The sequence below is a fragment of the Carassius auratus genome, linkage group LG28B, assembly GCF_003368295.1.
Source record: "Carassius auratus strain Wakin linkage group LG28B, ASM336829v1, whole genome shotgun sequence".
In the NCBI taxonomy this organism is placed as follows: domain Eukaryota; kingdom Metazoa; phylum Chordata; class Actinopteri; order Cypriniformes; family Cyprinidae; genus Carassius; species Carassius auratus.
Window position 1 is genome coordinate 6,203,158 of NC_039293.1, and position 21,705 is coordinate 6,224,862.

The window sequence follows — 21,705 nt, forward strand, 5'->3', positions numbered from 1 at the left end:
TTGGTCCATCTATATCTAGAAAAGACAGTTTCTGTGCCATTCTCTGACAAAAAATGTTCTGTGGAGACCAGAGGTTAAAAGGTCCCCTTGGGAATTTCAGTCTGGTTCTGCTAGGTGGGGGGGGAAGTCAATCCAAGGATCTTGTTTATTACTCTCATGGGTTTACATGTGCCGGCCGGCCGGCATTGCATCTTGATTACTTGCCCCAAATTTGACAATCTCTCCAAATTGACATTGTCAATAATTGTTCTAGTGGTGTTAATGTTGAAAGCTGTTCTGTGAAAGGGTTGGTTGGTTGGTTATCTTGCTTCTGACTCTGACACTAGGAATGATTTACAACCTATTGTTGCCTTTCTGAGGAATTCGGCTCGCGTTTCAACCGCAGTCCTGATTGACTCTTTCATTTGTCTGGTTCGGGTCTGATACGCTACAATACAGTTTTAAGGGCAGGGTACTAAGCATTCGGTCTAAATCGCTGGGCTGTGATGTGAGGGGTGGAGAAGGGGTGCATTTGTTTTATTGTGTTATCAACATGAATGTTAAAATCCTCAACATTAGCATTACAGTAGATTGAGATTGAGACGCAGTAGATTGAGACGCAACAGTGAGCAGTTAACATGGATTAGAAAATGAATATTCACTTAAGGTGGATGGTAGACCAGTATAACTAATTTTCTTTTAGTTCAAATAATTTTGAGTTAATAAAATAGTCTCCAAATTATTCTGAAGCCAGAGAAACATTGGAGACTTAATTATAAATTAAAAAAACAGCAGTGTAGTAGTTTTGGCATATATTTTATAACATATAATATTACATTTATTGTATAATTTGTCTTTCTAAAGGTGGGGAACAAGGCTTTGGAAAAAAAGAGAGGAAAAGGAGCTGTAAACCTGACGAGTGAATCTGTCTGAAGTGAATTTGAAGATCTGAGTCATTATATCCTGACAATATTAAAATCAAGCAACATGGGTAAGAAATGTTAATTATAATTGGTTAAATCAATATCCTATACATATTAGTTAGCATATTTAAGATGTTTGTATTTCTGTAATCACATTTCATGAAGACAATTCTCCTCTATTGCAGAGCTAGGAGAATCAGCAGCAGGAGAACAAAGGGCAACTCTACAATCACCAGTAAAAATAACACTAGCACTGACAGTGGTAACAATTGTAGTAGTTGTTGGTAATGCAGTAACATCAACAATAGCGGCTGTAGCAGTAGGAGCAGCAGCAGGGGCAGCAGCTGGAATTGGCATGTTACAATCACTATGGGAGGCAAAAATAAGAACAGGACCAGTAGCAGTAGCAGTAACAGCAGTAGCAGGAGGCCTTGCAGGAACAACAGCAGCGATATTGCAATCATTGTTAGGGGCACAGTCACTAACAGGATCATCGGTAAATGGAGCAATGGCAGGAGCTGCAATAGTAACAGTAGTAAGAGCACAATTACAATGGGCAATAGAAACAATACAATGGGTAACAGACACCATACAATGTGTGGTAAACCTAGTGCAAAAATTTAAAGCATCATTACCTGCAGCAAAAATAACTGGAGGATCAGGATTAGCAGCAGCCATATTATATCAAGCATTGAAAGAAGAAGCAGTAGAAGCTTCATCTATACCAGGAGCATTTAGACCAGCATCATCTGGAGCAGCAGTATCAGGTCCACCATCATCTGGACCAGGACCTTCAGGACCAGGAGCATCTGGAGCAGCAGTGTCAGGTCCACCATCATCTGGACCAGGACCTTCAGGACCAGGAGCATCTGGAGCAGCAGTGTCAGGTCCACCATCATCTGGACCAGGACCTTCAGGACCAGGAGCATCTGGAGCAGCAGTATCAGGTCCACCATCATCTGGACCAGGACCTTCAGGACCAGGAGCATCTGGAGCAGCAGTATCAGGTCCACCATCATCTGGACCAGGACCTTCAGGACCAGGAGCATCTGGAGCAGCAGTATCAGATACAGCATCATCTGGACCAGGACCTTCAGGACCAGGAGCATCTGGATCAGCAGTGTCAGGTCCGCCATCATCTGGACCAGGACCTTCAGGACCAGGAGCATCTGGATCAGGACCGTCAGGCCCGGCACCATCTGGACCAGCAGCATCAGGGCCAGCAGAATCGGGTTCAGCAGCATCTGGAGCAATGGGAACAGGATCAGCAGCATCAGGACCAGGAGCATCAGGTTCAGCAGCATCTGGAGCAGCAGGACTGGCAGCAGCAGCAGGATCAGCAGGTGTGGGAGTAGCAGCAGGAGTAATGGGAGGAATACTGGGAGGACTTTTGGCAGGAGCAGGATCAGAAAATAATGGATCAAAACAGAAAAGCCCATCAAAGACACAATCAGCAGAGAAGGTAAGACAGCAGATTGGTGTGACAGCTTGTGCAATTTATGTGTGTGCTTTTAATGTGACCTTGTTTCATAATACACTGAAACAAATTATAAATGCAACACTTTTGTTTTCCCCCCATTTTTCATGAGCTGACCTAAAAGATCTAAGACTTTTTCTGTGTACACAAAAGGCCTATTTCTATCAAATAGTGTTCACGAATCTGTCTAAATCTGTGTAAATTAGCACTTCTCTTTTGCAGAGATCTATCCACCTCACAGGTGTAGAATATCAAGATGCTGATTAGACAACACGATTATTGCGCAGGTTTGCTTTAGGCTGGCCAAAATAAAAGGCCACTCTAAAATGTGCAGTATTACTCTATTAGGGGGTCCGGTGGGGGGTCCGAAAACCAATCACTATCTGGTGTGACCATAATTTACCTCATGCAATGCAACACATCTACTTTGAATTAAGTTGATCAAGTTGTTGATTATTGCCTGTGGGATGTTGGTCCACTCCTCTTCAATGGCTGTGTGAAGTTACTGGATATTGGCAGGAACTGGAACAGGCTGTTGTTTACGCCGATCCAGAGCATCCCAAACATGCTCAATAGGTGACATGTCCAGTGAGTATGCTGCCCATGCAAGAACTGGGTTGTTTTCAGCTTCCAGGAATTGTGTACAGATCTCTGCAACATGGGGCCGTGCATTATCATGCTGCAACCTGAGGTGATGGTCGTGGATGAATGGCACAACAATTGGCCTCAGGATCTTGTCACAGTATCTCTGTGCATTTAAAATGCCATCAATAAAATGCACCTGTGGTCATTATCCATAAAATATGCCTGCCCATACCATAACCCCACCGCCACCATGGGCCACTCAATCCACAACGTTGACATCAGCAAACTGCTCACCCACACGATGCCATCCCTGAGACGGTTTCTGACAGTTTGTGCAGAAATTATTTGGTTATGGAAACCGATTGTTGCAGCAGCTGTTCAGGTGGCTGTTCTCAGACAATCTTGGAGGTAAAGATGCTGGATGTGGAGGTCCTGGGCTGGTGTGGTTACACATGGTCTGCGGTTGTGAGGCTGGTTGTATTTACTTCCAATTTCTCTGAAATGCCTTTGGAGACGGCTTATGGTAGAGAAATTAACATTCAATTCATGGGCAAAAGCTCTAGTGGACATTCCTGCAGTCAGCATGCCAATTGCATGCTCCCTCAAAATTTGAGACACCTGTGGCATTGTGCTGTGTGATAAAACTGCACATTTTAAAGTGGCATTTTATTGTGGCCAGCCTAAGGCACACCTGTGCAATAATCATGCTGTCTAATCAGCATCTTGATACGCTACACCATTGAGAAGTGCTCACTTACACAGATTTAGACAGATTTTTGAACAATATTTGAGAGAAATAGGCATTTTGTGTACATAGAAAAAGTCTTAGATCTTTGAGTTCAGCTCATGAAATTTGGGGGCAAAAACAAAAGTGTTGCATTTATATATTTTGTTCAGTGTAGTCACATTACTCCCAATCTAATGTTGGGAGCAAGTATTAAGGCCACCTAGTAAATGCTGTGCTGGCAAACCTCACTCCCCTGATTTCAAGAAGCTCACTTGTGACTGATGTTAGAGGTTGAGGTCTTTAGTGTCCTTGTTGTTGTTGTTTAGTGTCAGCGTGTGCCTTCCATGCTGGAAACATGGAAGTGAGTAAAGAGAGTTAAGCAGGAGTTATTAAGAAACAGAAGAAAATGTTAAAAACAAAACAAACAAACAAAAATATTTACTAATATGGAAAGAAACAGTATGCTCAATAGTTCAGAAAATTAAACAGCACGACAACCAAATTTAATTGCAGAAAAGTAGTATTTAGTTAAGTATCAAATAATAACAATTAAACTAACAATAATAGCATGTTCTAATAACAATCAGGTTTTAGGCATGAAAGTGGATCAACTTTTATCTGTTTTCCTCACCATAGTAACTTATGCTCCGTGATTTGACTATGCAGCCTGGCATGGCAGCCACGGCAACGCAAGAGATTTGAACAAACATAAACAGTTAGTTAAACGACAACTGGACATACTGCACACTGGCATGCATATTGCAGTGATCACCACGGATCTGTATTATTTCTGTGAAGATTTTGCTTATCTCAAATGGGCACAAGAGATTAATGTGTCATACATTTTTTCAACACACTATGTCTTTGCAAGAAACTGAACATTATTTACAACATTATTACCTGTAATCCAGAGTCTCAGCAGAATGGGGAAATTCAATTGTTTTACATAAACTGATTCTTTTCTTGGATTCATAGGTTTGTTTACAACCCCAATTCCAAAAAAAGTTGGGAAGATTCAGGAAATGCCATAAAAATATGTTATCTATTGATTCTTTCTTTATCCTTTATTAAGAGAAAATTAATCTTATTTAAAGCTGCAGTCTGTTACCTTTTTTCTGTTACAATTTATCTGAAATCAATATTTGAGCAAGTGCATAACCAGCCAGTGTTCAGATCTATCGCCTTACTTTAGCCCTATTCACAATGGTTATCTTTAATAATGTTTTCTAATTTAAGTGGTACAGGTAGGTTTTCGTGGGAAATTCAAGCATGCTGCTGTGTCATTTCGTCATGTTTATATACATAAAGAAGTTGTCCCAGCTACTACTAATGCATATGAGGATCCTGCAGATGATGGATGGTTTACAGCCTTGTCTCAGAGCAGCTGGAATAATTAAGTGTATCATTTTGTGATATGAGCTAACCGATCTATAGATTAAATCACCAATGGTAGCATGATTTATTGTAATGCTTTATTCCCTCAGTTGGTCAGAACAAATGTGGCTGACTTGTTACTTACTTGTTCAGATGACAATACAGTATATATGATGCAGTGAGTGACTACCAACCATACATACTCCTCAAAACATTAGATTCATCCGCACTGGAGCTGCACCGGCGCACAACCTACACAAGGGAGTTATTCCGCAAACAGCTGCAATTGCAGGTTTTCAAACAGAGATGTCGACAAAAAGGCTAAACTTACGGACTGCAGCTTTAAGAAAAATTTCAATGTTTTCAGTGGCCAACTTTTAATTTAATTTTGTAAATATAACCCAATTTTTCTTTTCATGGCAGCAACGCACTCCAAATTCACTAGTTCACGCTTAAATATATTTAGCTGAGGTATGGTATGCGTATTTGGCGTGCTGTCCGGGGAAGGGCTCCGAGCTCGGGAATGGCCCGAACCTAGAGTACACCCCCTTCCCCGTCTATTTATAAAGTGAACTTGAAGTGAGGAGATGGGGTGGAGGAGGGATGCTGATAAACCGTCAATGGATAGAGGTAAGTCAGCGATATTTATACTATGGGATTGATTACTTGATTATGGTCCACCTGTGTTGATTAGGCTAAGTATCTGACGCGCAACTCCCGAATCTTACTAATAAATTAGTTTTCACTAGTTCACGCTTACATATAAGTAGCTGTGGTATGGTATGCATATTTGGCGTGCTGTCCGGGGAAGGGCTCCGAGCTCGGGAATGGCCTGAACCTAGAGTACCCCCCAAAAAGGCAAATGTACAAGAGGACAGCCGCCAGTTTAAAGAATGCCCCCCCAAAAAAGCATAGAGTACTGGCGGGGGCTGATTTGGTTCTGAGAAGTTGTCTCATTGGCAGGCTGGAAGGGCCTACGTACTCTGGAGGGAGCGACTTGGGCGTTGGGAGAGTAGGCCCTACCGGCTGCAGCTATTGAACTACGTGGTTGTTGGCGCCCGGTCGGTAGGGCTCGAGCCGATGCTCAACTGGAGCTTTTGGTGTTGGAACGGTGAGCCATTCCGGCCGATGAGGAGGAGCAGCGTGGTTGTGGTGCCCGACCGGGAGGACCCGAGTTGCCTCGACCGGAATAGGTCACGGTGTCGGCGTACGGGCCCTACTGGCTGACAGCCCCTGCTATTCAGTGGATGAAGGGCCTAATGCTGACCGAGAGGGCCCATGAAGCCTCCGACAGGAGTTTGAGGCTCAGGATGACAGACGTCTGGGTCCTCTCGGTTTGGCAGATAAAAAGCTTTGGGCTGGCCGACAAGGAGGACTCTGGCGACATACGAAGGGAGATCCCGACTCACGGTATCGGATGGATGAGACTCACTGCGGCCGGCAAGCATAGGCCCGACCGGGAGAACTCTCGCCAGACATCTGAAGGAAGCACACGCATCAGATGGGTAAGCCTTGCCAGACGGGGAGCGTGGAAAGGAAAACCCGACTGGGAGGACTCTCGCAGCATCCGATGGGGCATTAAACTCAGAACATCGAATGGGTAAGCCTCGCCAGGCGGGGTTAAAAGATGTGAGGGTAGCTGAGAGGGTTTTTTTTTTGCAGGATTTGGCGAGAGGACAAGACTCGTAGCGTCGGACGGTGAAGCCTCGCCTACCGTCAAATGGAAAGGTAAGTTGCGTGGCCGAGAGACAGTTACTGACGTCCGAAGGGAGCACACTCATCGAATGGGTAAGCCTCGCCAACCGTAGAGTGGAAACGTGAAGCAAGTCTGTCCAGGAGGCTCTCACCAGCGTCCGAAGGGAGCACGCGCATCGAACGGGTAAGCCTCGAGGCCAGGAGGCTCTAGCCAGCATCCAACGGGGACTTCCTGTTCCCCAGAAACAACTGGGTGAGCCTCGCAGGCCGTAGGATGGAAAAGGTAAGTTTGTGTGGTCGTTAGGCTGTCATCAGCGTCTTATGGGAGTTTGCTACTCACGGCAAGAGACGGGTAAGCCTTGGCGACCGTAGGAAGGAGGGAGGGTTTATTTGTATGTTTGGTACTTGCAGCATCGAACAGCTTGCTTGTAGGTTTGTAACCTAAACCACGTGGTAAGGTCGTTGTTGGCTGGCCAGGAGGCTCTCGCCAGCGTCCATTGGGAGCTCTCGCATCGAACAGGTGAGCCTCACTGGCCAAGGATGGAAAAGGTCGGGTTGTCTAGCCAGGAGGCTCTGACCGACGTCCGATAGGAGCTTAGCTCCAGGAATCGAACGGGTAAACCTTTCTGGCTGAAGGACGGAAAAGGTTGTCCAGCCGGGAGGCTCTTACCTTCGTCCGACAGGAGCTTAGCTCCCGGAATCAAACAGTTAAGCCTCGCTGGCTAAAGGACAGAAAAGGTAAGGTTGTCTAGCCGGGAAACTCTCACCTACATCCGATGGGAGCCCTGACTCCATGCATTGGATGGGTAAACTTCTCCATACGTAAGACAGAATGGCAAAACAGGCAGCCGGGGGCTTTCACCTATGTCCGAAGGGAGTGTGAGCTCCTGGCAACGAACGGGTAAGCCTTGCTGGCCGCAGAATGGAAAAGGTGAGGTTGTCTGGCCGGGAGGCTCTCGTCAGCATCCGATGGGAGCTCGAGCTCCTGGCATCGAAGAGAGAAGCCTTGCCGGCCATAGGATAGAAAAAGGTAAGGTTATCTGGCCAGGAGGCTATGGCCGGCATCCGGTGTCTTTTTATTTATTTATTTATTTATTTATTTATTACATTTTCGACACCAGATGGGTAGTCTCTCCAGCCATCGGAGGGAAAATTGAGATTGTTTTATCTGCGAAGCACCCGTTAGTGTTCGGCAAAAGCGTAACTTGTGGTATTGGATGGGTACATCTTGCCATCGGAGGGAAAATTTGTTTTAGCTGCGATGTACTCGTTGGTGTTCGATAGGTAAGTGTCGCTGACTGAAATATATATTTTTTGGGGTTAATCTGGCTTGGTTAAGCATCTGACAGGATTTTAATACCCGCGATGTCATATGAGTAAGCTTTGCTGATAGTTGAACGGAGAAGGCAAAGGTTGGCTCAACCGGGATCACTCTTGCAGCGCCTGACAGGGAGTTCGATACTAAGGATGATTTGTTTGTCTACGAGGGTAGACGCTGTGAGGCTTACTTGAATAATTGTTTAGCAAATCCAATGAGCTGCTTCCGATAATGAGTCTGAAAAATCTTGGTGCAGTCATTGTATTCGAAATGAAGCATGCAAAAATAAATTGGATTTCCTGTGCCCCAAATAGGTGCCATGTATCGGCGATGTGGTCATTGTCAAATCATCATATTGTCAGCACGTGAGATCGATGGTACATATAGACGATGTAATCGTGCATGGTTGGAGTAAGAGAAAACTTCTTTATACTTGTCTGGGTTTACTATTTGCCATTTTAAGCATGCAGGTGCATGAAAAGAGCCTATGGAATCACCAATAATCGAAAAATGTACTTTCGGACGTACTGATAAACTGGCACTAAATATAAAATACTATATTTAAAACTTCTAGTTCATGTAGTCGGCACTACTGTCATCTCGTTTGTCCTGTGAATTATTATTTTTATTTTTTATTTATATATATATATATATATATATATATATATATATATATATATATATATATAATATATATATATTTATTATATATATATATATATATATATATATATATATTTATACGATTGCAGATTCCATTTTAAGTCCAATGATTTAACCCTAATATGGACGTAAATGAATGCCTTAAATATAAGGTATTCAAAAACCGGTAAGTTCATATATTTGGAGTAAGTTCGATTGAAATTATGCCTTGGTTGCTCCGGACCACATGCCTCATGATGGGAACGACGCGCCGCCCCTGAAACCAGAATGAGATGCGTTCTAACGTAACTGTGGCATTAAACTCCGTTAGTGAGAGCTCCTTTAAATTATGGCACATATTGGATTACCTGTTAAAGTACGATGGAATACCTTATATCTGCAAACGATGTATGTCTATTTGTGGATGGAGACTTCTTTGCCACCTACAGGCTCAAATCATCCTTTGGAGCACGGGCGAGCGTGAAGTGCAGTGCTGAGATGGGATAACAGAGTGGTTTGATAGCCGAATTATGGTAGGCCACCTAATAATTATAATAAAAAACATTGGTTGGAGAATGGGTCTAATATCGTCTTCGCTATTGTCGATACATGATGCAATCACCGCAACCCAGGATGTGTGGCATACCTTCAAGTGGAGGTGATGTGTGTTTTTTTTTTTTTTTTTTTTTTTGCGTGTGAACAGACGCTGCTGCGACAGTGGGGAGGTATAGGAAAGGCTCCTGCGGGAGCAGACACTGCTGCGGCAGTGGGGAGGTACAGGAAAGGCTCCTGCGGAAGCAGACACTGCTGCAGCAGTGGGGAGGTATAGGAAAGGCTCCTGCGGGAGCAGACACTGCTGCGGCAGTGGGGAGATACGGCAAAGGCTCCTGCGGGAGCAGACACTGCTGCGGCAGTGAGGAGGTACAGGAAAGGCTACTTGCTTCGGCTGCTGTATATGTTGGCCGTGGGAAGAGTAAAAAAGGGTTAGTTACATTTGATGGGCAAGCTAAAAATGAATGGGTAGCCTACTGTGTTACCAGCTTAGCAATCGGTTGCCTGATTTGACAATTCCTCAAGCCTTGTCCACATTATTATGTTCCTGTTGGAAAAGCATCTTTCCTCTCATTTGGCCTCTGGGCTCTTTAGACGGTCTCCCGAGCGGATACGTTTGGAACGCTGTTTTCACGTTGTAGTAAGGACTGTTTAAACAGAGGCTTTTGGAAACGATGAAGCATGTTTAGTCTTGTAAGACGTTGTACCGAAAGACATGATTATAGCAGTAACATTAACCCCTTACCAGTCACCCCCCAATTTTGTCATGGAGACAGAAATTACATACCCAAAATAAAGATTTTTCTGCTCATGATTCTTTCTGACTAGATCCATGATCAACATTTGTCCACGAGCTAACACTTTCAACGTTTACCGTTCAGGAATAGGAATCGTTTTCCTGACATAATTACTAAATAACTGTCGCTGAAATTATGTTTTATCGAAATATTGGTCAAATATCAAAGCCAAAGTCTTTAGACTTTCAATTGATGCATGGTTTATCCAGATCAAGTAAAAGAGTAATGTTTAACGTGCTGTGAAAGTGAAACGATAATAAACTGGGGCCGTAGGCGATGCTTGCAATCAAACGAGTTAATAGCAGTTATGTGCTATTCGCTTGCAAGTGGTTTCTAAAGATATTTACTTGCCAGTTTTTTTTTTTTTTTTTGTATTACGGTCCTTAAAAGGCGACAGTAATTTTACTCACACTTGCTATCTTGTGTCAAAACACGAGGGCAGATGCGTTTTAAATGAATTTTGAGTGATCAGCCGCGAACCTGCTTTTAGATGCTACATTTTGGATGCCAACCGCCTCAAACTGCCACTCGGCCGGAACGCCGGGGTTAAAGGCTGAGCTGCGGTGAGAACTGGGATTCGGCCCGGGCTGGTTGGATTCTTTCTGCTGCAATCCAGTGCTCGAGGAGAGCTCGGTCTCCGGCGGCAAGATCGTTGTGTCGAGCGAGGCGAGCTCGGAGCTTGCACAGTCTACTGGCCATGACGTGTGGCATACCTGTTGACTAACTGTTATGAATTGAATTCTTAGCAATGCATTTTACTTATCAAAAATTCAGTTATTCAACTGAATACCTCGTCAGGTATTAGGTGGCTGAGATCACTGGTTTTTGAGGGAGCCTCCTTGATCATCAGGCCTGGCACAGCACTGCAGGGAATTTCATGGATGTCTGGCCAGGTCACCCCGAGGGGTCTCCTGGCCGCTTAGGGGTGCTGTTGCATCTACCGGGAAGTGGAGGTGGCAGTTACAGAAGTCTTCTTGTATATGCTGCCTCAGGTGATGCTCCCCTCGCCCGAGGTTTGTAAAATTGAGCTTCCCTCTCCCGTGAGATTCAGCACCTCTGCGATGCTTAGGAACCTTTTAGTACACACGCTAAGCTTTGTGTACTTTCTCAAAACCACATGGTGGTCAGTGTGCACCTGAACACTTCGCGTACTTTCTAAAAATCCACATGTGGTAAGTTTGTACGCAAGACTCTGCAAACTTTCTGAAATCTTGTCAATAAGGGTTACGCGCTCCGCTTCGTTCCCTATCTTGAGATGATTAGACCTTGGTTCCTTGGGCTCCATTCAGCCAGTGTGTATTTGTTTATACACCTCAAGCATCGCTTCCCTCAACATGAGGGGCTTTTTGGGTGATTCTCGTGGTAATTTAGCAGCGCTCCCCTTTTTCCAAAAAAGGGTCGCCTATAAGCGCACTACTCTGAGCTCGGAGTTCTCCTCTCGTGTGAGACGGAGTTCTCTGTTTTTTCCCCAGAGCGCTCCAGTATTGTTTCCATAGATCGAGTTGATGACTCTCAATCATACTGTTTTAAGATCCACTATTCCATCTATGAGCTGCTCTATCAGAGTGCCATGAGAGCCCCTCCTTAGAACAGTATTTGAAAATCCATGCTATGGTAAGTGTGCACGTGTAGTCTTTGCACACTTTCTGAAATCCACACTGTGGTAAGTACGCACACTAGTATTCTGCGTTCTTTCTAAAATCCTATATGGTGAGGACTTCGCGCGGTTGCTTCGTGCCCTTTCTTGAGTTGGTAAAAGCCCTGTTCATCTTGGGTGCCACTCCACCTATTTATCCTCAGATATCTATCTAAACAGGGTGTTGCTACTAGAGAACTGTCGAGACAGCTCTTTCAACAAGCTTATGCGTAAGCTAGCGGTAGCCCCTGTGTGACAGGCAAGACTTGGTACAAATGCTAGGTTCTTAGCCATATCCCTTTAAAGGAATCTTTCCTGATTCCAAGCCTTCAGCTCTACCCTGGGCCGAGGCCCTAACAATTAAGTTGGGTATGTAGCTTAGGCCTTTTGGCCGTAAGGGGTACTGTCACAGACAGCCGTCTAAACGTCCCAGGGGCAACTCCCATGGAAATGGTAGAGTTGGTACTTAGTGCTCACCATGATTCTGGCCTGCACTCCCCTCAGCATGGCGGCATGGGTATACTGTTCCCCAAAGCGGCCCCTAGAGGACGCAGTTTGAAGTTCCCTCGAAAGGGAACTGTCTCAGGTTACGTATGTAACCATAGTTCCCTGAGTAGGGAATGAGACACTGCGTCCTCTAGCTCTCTGCCATGCTTCAGATGCAAGTTTCACACGAAGAAGATAATGACGTGCTCTCCCGGTACTGATTTATAGTGACGTCGGAGGCTGTCGCCGGCCAACAAGTTGGCGTTTTTTCAATATATGCTTCAGACACGGGTCACGACGAGGTGTTCCCCAAAGTGCTCCCTAGAGGATGCAGTGTCTCGTAACCTGAGACAGTTTTCATGTCTTCAAAAGATAGAATTCTCTTCAAGTTGGCTATAGTTTATTTGTATTTTTTTTTTATATTTTTTTTTTCAAAGAAACACTGACACCATCAGTTTGCAAATGGCTTTTCTGGTTTTTATTTAAGGGGGGGGGGGTGAAATGCTCATTTTCACTCAATCTCCTGTTAATCTTGAGTACCTATAGAGTAGCACTGCATCCTTCATATCTCCAAAAAGTCTTTAGTTTTATTATATTTATAAGAGAAAAATAGTCCGTGCCGATTTTTTTTTTCGGAAAAACACGAGCCGCTGGAGGCATGACGTGTGGGCAGAGCTAAAGAATCACGAGCGCGAGTAGGCTTTTGCGTTGAGAGCATTTGGAAGCTGTGACATTACCGCGAGGAAAAAAAACATCCAAAACAAACCATGGCTAACAGTCAGATTCAGCCGTTTATTTATGATCCAGAATCAGATCCCGAGGCTGAAACTGAACGAGAGCAGCAGCAACGACTCGCTCCAAGTGGGGCTCGAACCCGGGTCTCCGGCATGGGAGGGGACGCACTAACAAGGAGGCAGAGATATTTGAAGCAGTTTTACTCACCGCCTGTGGTTCCAACACACGATCGTGACCCTTTTTCGTTGGGATTGCATCATCCTTAAGAAATAAACGATACGCAAATCCGTCGTCAAACTGGGCCTTGTTTGTAAAACAAGCATCTTCGAAATGCAGGGAACAAACAAAAACACTTGCACAACTCCGTCGATACTCTTTAAAAATAAACTCTATCCACTGGTCCCTTAATGTTTTTTTTTTTTTGGTAATCTGTGCAGGGTTGTCTTGCCCTCGCAACCAAAAACACACTTCTTTTGTGACATTTCGGTCTCTCGCTCTGATCAGTGAAATGTCTGTGCTCAGCCTCGCTATACGGGAGCACGTGTTCTTCCGGCAGAAGTGCCTTAGGACCCATATAAGGAAATTCCACTCCATCTAACGTCACACAGAGCCATACTCGAAAAAAACTTTCCAAAACTTGTGACAAACGGGAAGAGGTATTTTTGGAACAGAAATACTCCTTCAAATGTACAACTTAATTTTTGAAACTTTGTCCATGTTTAGCATGGGAATAAAACTCTTTAACAGTATAAAAAAACTCAGTATGCATGAAATAGCATTTCACCCCCCTTTAAGTTATGAGATGTTTCCAAGCAAATTCCATGAAAATGTATATGGTGTCACACACTGTTGATATTTTATTTAACAATGAGCAAAATGTCATAGTAAAATAGTATTATTTTATTTTCTATACAACAGGGAGAAAAGGATGATGGACCAGCGGGAGTCAGTCCAGATCAACACATACAGGAAAAGACTGAGAGAGAAAAAATAGAGCAACTATTTCAGAGACTAACTCTCGACAAGAACAAAGGTAAACTGAAAATTGTAGATGTTCTTCAGGTAACTGCTCATAATTCTTGTGTTGAGGAGAAGCTGGTTTGGAGTTTCATACAAAAACTACTGATGATAAACTACAGAGCAAGATTCACTAATGTGAAAGATACCAATGAACAGCATCACACACAACAAACAGACAGTGAATCACCTGAAGACAACAGTGATATTGTGAAAGCAATGTCTTATTTGAATAAAGGAACAGGCCAATCTGAGCGAATCCACCCAATGGATGTTCAGATGGCTGTGTTTCTTTGTGCTGATGGTTTCCTGAAGCAGCTGATGGTGACTAAACTGTCCCAGTGTCAGTACGCTCTGCCTCTGCTTGTTCCTGATCCAGTCACAAAACAGATTGAGTTTCCTCTCTGGACATTCAGACAAATCAACAAGAGCTGGAAGATGAGAAACACCAACAATGAGACCATCAGTAAATCCCAACCAATCTACAAGGCAGAAACCCCAATGGTGTTTTTCTTCAGGTTTGCCTCTGTGTCTTCATCCAAGTCTCAGCTGATGAACAGTCTGATCAATGAGAAACACAACACGTTCTTCCACAGGAACTGTCCAGGCAGCAGCAGAACCAGAGTCCTGATGGATGGAGTGGTGGAGATCGCCTGGTTCTGCCCTTCTGGAACAAATGATGATAAATTCACTGATTGTGTTGCCTTCTGTAATCTACATGGTGATGCAGGAGACCATGAGAAACAGCTGCAGATCCTCACTGAAATGGCTTCAGTCAATGTTGTTCTTCTTGCAAAACTGGACAGGAATGACAGAAGTGCAACAATAATCCAAAACTTGTACACAAACAGAAAGCCACTCATTTGTCTTTTTACTGAGGATGAATCTACTGTAACTGAGCTGAAGAAAGGGAAATTCAAAATCGGTTTGAAATACAGAAATCAGTCAGATGTGTCTGAAGAACTTAGAAGAATTATAAATGAGTGTCTCTCAGAAACATCTTCCACTTTCAGACTTGAAGATGTGTCCAAACACTCAGATATCAGAGTAGATGAGGAAGAGGATGAAGACTGCAGAAGAGGAAGAGAAGCAGCACAGCAGATGATGAGTTTACTGGAGAAGAAAGATCTGACAGAAATCAAAGAAACATTTCTGCCTCATCAGGGGAAACTGTGGCATCAGTGGAGTCAGAAGAACAAAGAACTACATCGACCTCGAGGAGATGAGATAGAAATGGACATAAGAAGAAAACATACAGAATTACAGGAAATCCGTGAACAGCAGCATAAATTTAAAATCAGCGAATTTATGAAGTTCTTTATTAAAGAAATAAATTCAGATGTTACAAATAAGATGTATTTCTTCAAGTGGCTCAGAATCCTCCTGGATGAACACAGAACAGTTGATCGTTCTGCTCTACATCACAAGTGGTCAGCAGTTGTAAAACCGAAAGAGAATCATGATGAATCTGAACAACTCCTAGTTGGACTAAATGAACTTGAGAAGATATCTGAGGAGCTTCAAGCTGCAGCCTTTGGTTTGGAGCACATCATGAGGGAGATCGGTCAGATCTATGAATCATGTTCATCTGTGAAGAAGAACAAGAAAGACCTGCAGGTTCACTTCTCTTCTCTCCCGAGTCTTGCAGCAGAGATGATGATCTCTGGATTTCCTCTGGAGCTGATGGATGGAGATGCTGCTCATGTTCCTGTGATCTGGATCTCTGCTGTTCTAGATGAACTCGTCCAGAAACTGGGAGACCAGCGAGTCTTTGTGCTGTCAGTTTTAGGGATTCAGAGCTCTGGGAAATCCACCATGCTGAATGCCATGTTTGGACTTGAGTTTGCCGTCAGTGCTGGCAGGTGCACCAGAGGAGCTTTCATGCAGCTGGTCAGAGTCTCAGAAGAGATGAAGACACAGCTGAACTTTGACTATATTCTGGTTGTTGATACTGAGGGTCTTCGTGCTCTAAAACTGTCTGGAAGATCAACAAGAGATCATGACAATGAATTGGCCACATTCGTCATTGGAATTGGAAATCTGACCTTGATAAACATCTTTGGAGAAAACCCATCCGAGATGCAGGACATTCTTCAGATTGTTGTTCAGGCCTTCATGAGAATGAAGAGGGTCAGGCTCAATCCCAGCTGTGTGTTTGTGCATCAGAACGTTTCAGATGTCACAGCTGAAGAGAAAAACATGGAGGGAAGGAGACGACTGCAGGAGACACTGGATGAGATGACAAAACTCGCTGCTAAAGATGAAGTCTGTGATGCAGAATGTTTCAGTGATGTCATTAGGTTTGACGTTCAGAAAGATGTGAAGTATTTTGTTCAGCTCTGGGAGGGCAGCTCACTAATGTCACCACCAAACCCAGACTACTGTGAGAACATTCAAGAACTAAAGGAATCTGTTATTTCTCATGCCGCAAAATCTCATGGAATTATGCTGAAAGACTTAACAGTTCGTGTTGAAGATCTCTGGAAGGCTTTACTGAGTGAACGATTTGTCTTCAGCTTCAGAAATTCTCTGGAGATTTCAGCCTACAGGAAACTGGAAACTGAATACAGCAAGTGGTCCTGGAGCCTTCGCAGTGCCATGATGGAAACTGAGAACAAACTACACAACCAAATAGAAAATGAAGTAATTCATGAGGTTGTGGAAAATGATCTTCAAGGAGAACTGAAGAAGACAAGTGAACAAGTGAAAAAATATACATTCGAATTCTTTGAGAAAGACAAATATAAACATAAATCATTGGACATCAAAATAAAAGATGTTCAGGAAAACATTGTGAGAGAAACAAAGAGGAAATTAAATGAGACACATGTAAACACCCTCCATGAAAAGAGCAGAGAACTTGCCTTTAAACCTAAATACAGAGAAAATGATGAAGAAACACTGAAGAAAGAGTTTGATTTGTTTTGGAAACAGTATCTGAATAAGATCATCACAGACACTCCTATAATCAAAGACATTGACATAATTAGAGATGTGAAACTCCTCCTCTATGTCTATGAAAGTGCTCCTGTAGATCACTGGAGGGAGAGCAGGGATATTTTTACTGTGACCAGTTATGCAGATTATGTACAGTTAAAGAAATACTTTGGACTAACAGGAGCTATAAAAAATGCCATCAGATCAGCAAAAGAGATATTGGGGAAAATGTTATCTCTGGAGGATGAAGCCCAAATACGTTTATTAGTCACAGACATTTTGCTGAAGACAGAGAAACTGATTGAGTCATTTAACATTTCAAAAATGGGCTACAACATCAGCAGCATTCAGCAACTCACAGGTTACATCAAGGCAAGAGTAACAGGACATCAGGAAGGACAAGTGAGATATGTGTTCAAGAATGAATTCTTCGTGGATTTGGTTCTTTCCATCTTTAAGAGAGCAAACAAGATGATCATTGACCAACATAGACGGTTCAGGGAAGCCAATGATCCTGTCAAATATGTTGAGAGAAGGAGAGAAGAGTACTATAGTATTTTTCAGATATTCTGTCATGAAGCAACATCGACTGCCGTTTTTGGTGAGATCATCTGTCAGAAACTGAAAGAGCCCATTGAGCAGAGTGTCTACAAGAAGACTGCTAGAGATTTAGCAGATGAAATGAGATCAAACTGTGAATCTCTGAATGGAAACAGATCAAATCTGGAGAAACACATCCTGGAGACACTGGCAGAAGAGGAGGACTTTGACAAATACATGAACTACATTCATAATCCCAGAGATCACTTCAAGAGTTTCATCAGAGATGAAGTCAGTATATACATCACTGCTAAGTTCAGTGACAGTGTTTTACCCAAAATGATGGAGAACACTGAACTCCTGCAGCAGAAGATCATGAAAGCAGCTCATGAATCTACTGAACATGTTCAAGAGAAGAGAGGAGATGTTGGTTTGTGGTTGATGAGTTTCACACAACAGCTCTCAGATGAGCTGATCTTCTCTGAAGAAGACTTCTGTGGAGTTAAACATGATGATATTGATGTTGATTTCAAATTCCTAGAAGATGTGATAAGAAAAGAACTAAGTACCATAACATCTTACATCCACAAAGCTAATATATCCAATAAAAAAATGGACTTCAGGTTCAGACCAGATGAGCTTCTGATTGATCACTTCTGTCAGTGCTGTTGGGTTCAGTGTCCGTTCTGTGGAGCCACCTGCACCAACACCATAGAAAACCATCCTGGAGATCACAGTGTTGCTTTCCACAGAGTCATTGGAATTAAAGGACACCGTTGCTTTCTATCACAGAATTTCTGTGTGGATATTTGCACAAATTTAGTGGCAAGTGATAAAGACTTTCTTACATTGGATGGATTGTATCCATATAATGAATACAGAAAAGCAGGAGGAGTTTATGCAAAGTGGAGCATCACTCCTGAATGCTTTGAACTGCCATACTGGAAGTGGTTTGTGTGCAGATTTAAGAAAGATCTGGAAAATCACTACAAGAAAGAAATTGTGGGAAAGGGTGAGATTCCAAATCAATGGAAAAGGCTCAGAAAACAGGATGCCATTGAGAGTTTGGATAAATACTTTTAACAGAGTAACAGAGCATAATAAAACCAATTTAAAGTAGTATATTAACATGTAGTTCCTAAATGTTTTATCTGGGTGTATTTCAGCATGTATACATTAGTTGCTTGTTCCTCTTCCCAACTGTGTCCTTCTTGAACTTTTATGTAACTTTTATGTAATTCTTCTTCTTTGGTGGGTTTCAATAGCAGGCTGCAAACCAGCTTTTTAGGCACATATCAGCACCTCGTATGCTGGATTTCAGTCTAGGTATAACTGGATGAGATTTTTATGCATTGTATCATTTGCTTGATAATTTTTCCAGATCCTTGTTCTGAATTGAATATATTGTATATTGTCAATTATTTTCCTTCTATAGCCTGTAATTCTCTTCCGAGCTCATTCCTTTTGTGATCATAACTGGTTGAACAATACATGATTAACCGTTTCTGGTATAGTTCACATAATCCTCTATCATGTTTTCCTATGATATTAAGTTTGTATGACCTTAATTACAATTTTAAATGTATCATTTAAGTTGTTTTGGAGCACTGAGAAATGCTGTTTATTTGTAACAAGCATCACATTTGTTACTGCAGAGTTTCATTAAGTACTCTTAATAAAATTGTTTTTAATTCAGTTATGTTTTGATGCTGCTTATTTGTCATATGGTGTTGATTTATTATCTATTCGATTCTGATATTGTACCAAAGCCAAAATTGTGCTTTGGAGCCATTGCTCCCTTTCATAATTTTGGCCATATAAATATCAGCATCTGCGTCAAATCACGTTTCTGCTCAGTTTGGGCTTCTGAATGAAACTGGGTTGTTTTTTCTTCGTCCATATTCTCACTATATCACACATTATGAACCATAAAAGTCTTAAGAATCAAATATGTTACTCAACTAAAATCTTGTATGTATTTATTTATTTGTTTCATTTGGTCTAAAGTTTCAATTAAATAAAAATCTGACTATTATTTCATACTGTACGTCAGACTTTACAGGGTTAAATGTTATTTTCATCTGAAATATGACGCTAATCATAATCTTTAATATCTGTAATATATAGACTCATGGGGAGCACTGATTCATTCTGCATCACACAGCAAAGCTTGTCACTGAATACGTAATGAATGATGTCCGTCTGCCGGGTATTTCTGGGCTGAGTCTTGTTCATGAATCAACAGCTTGTGTGTGTGTTTGGAGTAAGTCCTCCTCCAGCCTGTGTCTCTCGCAGAAAATCTGAAGGATTGTGTGTTTTCTATTAGTCTGCGCTCAAATAAATCCTCCATTGAACTTCAAGACGTCAATGTGAGCATCACAGAAAATCCATATGTCACATATTCATGACAGCAAGTAAATGTGATCCTTTTGGTGTAATTAGTGTAATTATGGTATAATTCATCACATTAACTATGCACATGTTTTACTGTTTTACAAATCGTCCCCTTGGAATTATAAAGTTCTATCTGACATTTTTGTCAAAATTGAGTTATTCGCATATTCTTATTCAGTGAAAACTTATTCATATTATGTGATAGATGTTGTAATGTTCTAATCTGTACATTTTGGGACTTTTTATTTAAATAAACAACAAAGTTGTATGATCTCTACACAGTCGAATGGAATGCAGAAACTTTGACGGAACTGACGGAAACTACTCGGAATGCAGATAGAATCTTCAAGAGGACGAGATGTTTTTAAAATTACATCTATTGTTTTAGCATTTCAAACCCAACAAACTTAATTTTTGTGCTTAAAAAATTGTGCTAGTGCTGACTTGATGTTTTGTTTTACAGTCTGATGACATACACACACTACGTCAAGTGTGATTTAAGCAATCAGGAATGTTTTGTGGTGAATGTGAGCGCAGTGAAGTACATCGGTCTGATGATCAGCACCATGGACAGAGACTCAACAATGCTTCAGTGGAAATATGGAAACCAGCAACAGTTCACTGGTGCTTTTGTTTGTGTGCAAAACCCACACATTTTGCACATTGCTAATAAAAACAGGCAAATTATAACCAAGCAACCAAAACTAGAGGTTTAAAACTGTTTCAGACTGTTAGCACATTGTTTTGCTGGTTTCGAAGCATAAACCTCAATGAATTTAAAAGTATTTGCCAGCAAGACTAAATTCTTACATTTACATTTACATTTAGTCATTTAGCAGATGCTTTTATCCAAAGCAACTTACAAATGAGGACAATGGAAGCAATCAAAAACAACAAAAGAGGATATATACTTACAACTCTGAAATATCAGATGCAGTTTTGCTTTACATTTTTGAACATATTACAGTTATCATCTCCTATATCTCACAATATACTGTAACACAAACACAGTGAGTCATTACAGACCGACTGCTGTGAGTCAATCATGACCTACTGATGACATATAGATGAGTCTGTCTTTGATGAGCTCACCATGTGATGATGTGATGATGCTAAATATCATCTCAAAAGTGTAATGTTCAGAACAGAACAGCTGACATCTTTTCAAAGCTCCTACATCTGTTCCTGTGTTGGACATCCCCACGGGACCCTGATTTGTTCATTTGGATGTTTTAGAGAAGAGCAGATGCTCCACACACCATCTGTTATTAAAGCATTGTATTTTCCAAAACCTTATTCAGTATCCAAACAAATATAGCCGCTGTAAATATACAGTGTACTGATTATAGTATATATGAATGAACATTTTTTATATTTTTATAAAAACAACTTTTGGATTAACAAGATGTTAATTAATGGACTGGAGTGGTGTGAATCGCTTGTGGATTATTGCGATGTTTAAATCAGCTGTTTAGACTCTCATTCTGACGGCACCCATTCACTGCAGAGGATCAATTGATGCAATGCTGCATTTCTCCAAATTTAATGAAGAAACACACCCATCTACATCACTGATGACCTTGGAGTGAGCACATTTTCAACAAATTATCGATTCTGGGTGCAACAATCCTGTTAAACAAACACATTTTTAGCACAACACACATGCTGCTAAAATTATGATGGTAGCACGTTAGCATGCTACTGTGGCATTCTCGCCATGTGTGACAGAAATGTGTTGCTGTATGTCAGTCCTCCAGTGCGCTGCTGTCTGGATTAGTCAGATCGGGTCTGTCAGCCTGATCCCAGCGCAGCATTTGTCCAGTTTTCCTGTACGGATGAGTGATGTCACCAGTGCTAGAGAACACTGTTGATGTGGCCATATGTTATGTAA

The 21,705-nt window shown here is 42.1% G+C and overlaps 1 protein-coding gene and 1 pseudogene across 1 annotated transcript; both read left to right on the forward strand.

Annotated features, from left to right (window-relative positions):
• LOC113067858 (cysteine protease ATG4D-like) overlaps positions 1-21,705 on the forward strand; it is a 591,286-nt pseudogene that overhangs the window by 535,436 nt on the left and 34,145 nt on the right.
• Positions 847-19,006, forward strand: LOC113067851 (interferon-induced very large GTPase 1-like). The gene is made up of 3 exons (XM_026240340.1): positions 847-970; positions 1,088-2,364; positions 13,845-19,006. Exons 1-3 carry the CDS (start codon positions 967-969, stop codon positions 18,501-18,503), a joined length of 5,940 nt encoding a protein of 1,979 aa, XP_026096125.1. The 5' UTR covers positions 847-966; the 3' UTR covers positions 18,504-19,006.

Coding starts and splice junctions, on each gene's coding strand:
- LOC113067851 (XM_026240340.1), top strand. Junction 2,365..13,844: donor AGACACAATCAGCAGAGAAG/GTAAGACAGCAG, acceptor TCTATACAACAG/GGAGAAAAGGATGATGGACC.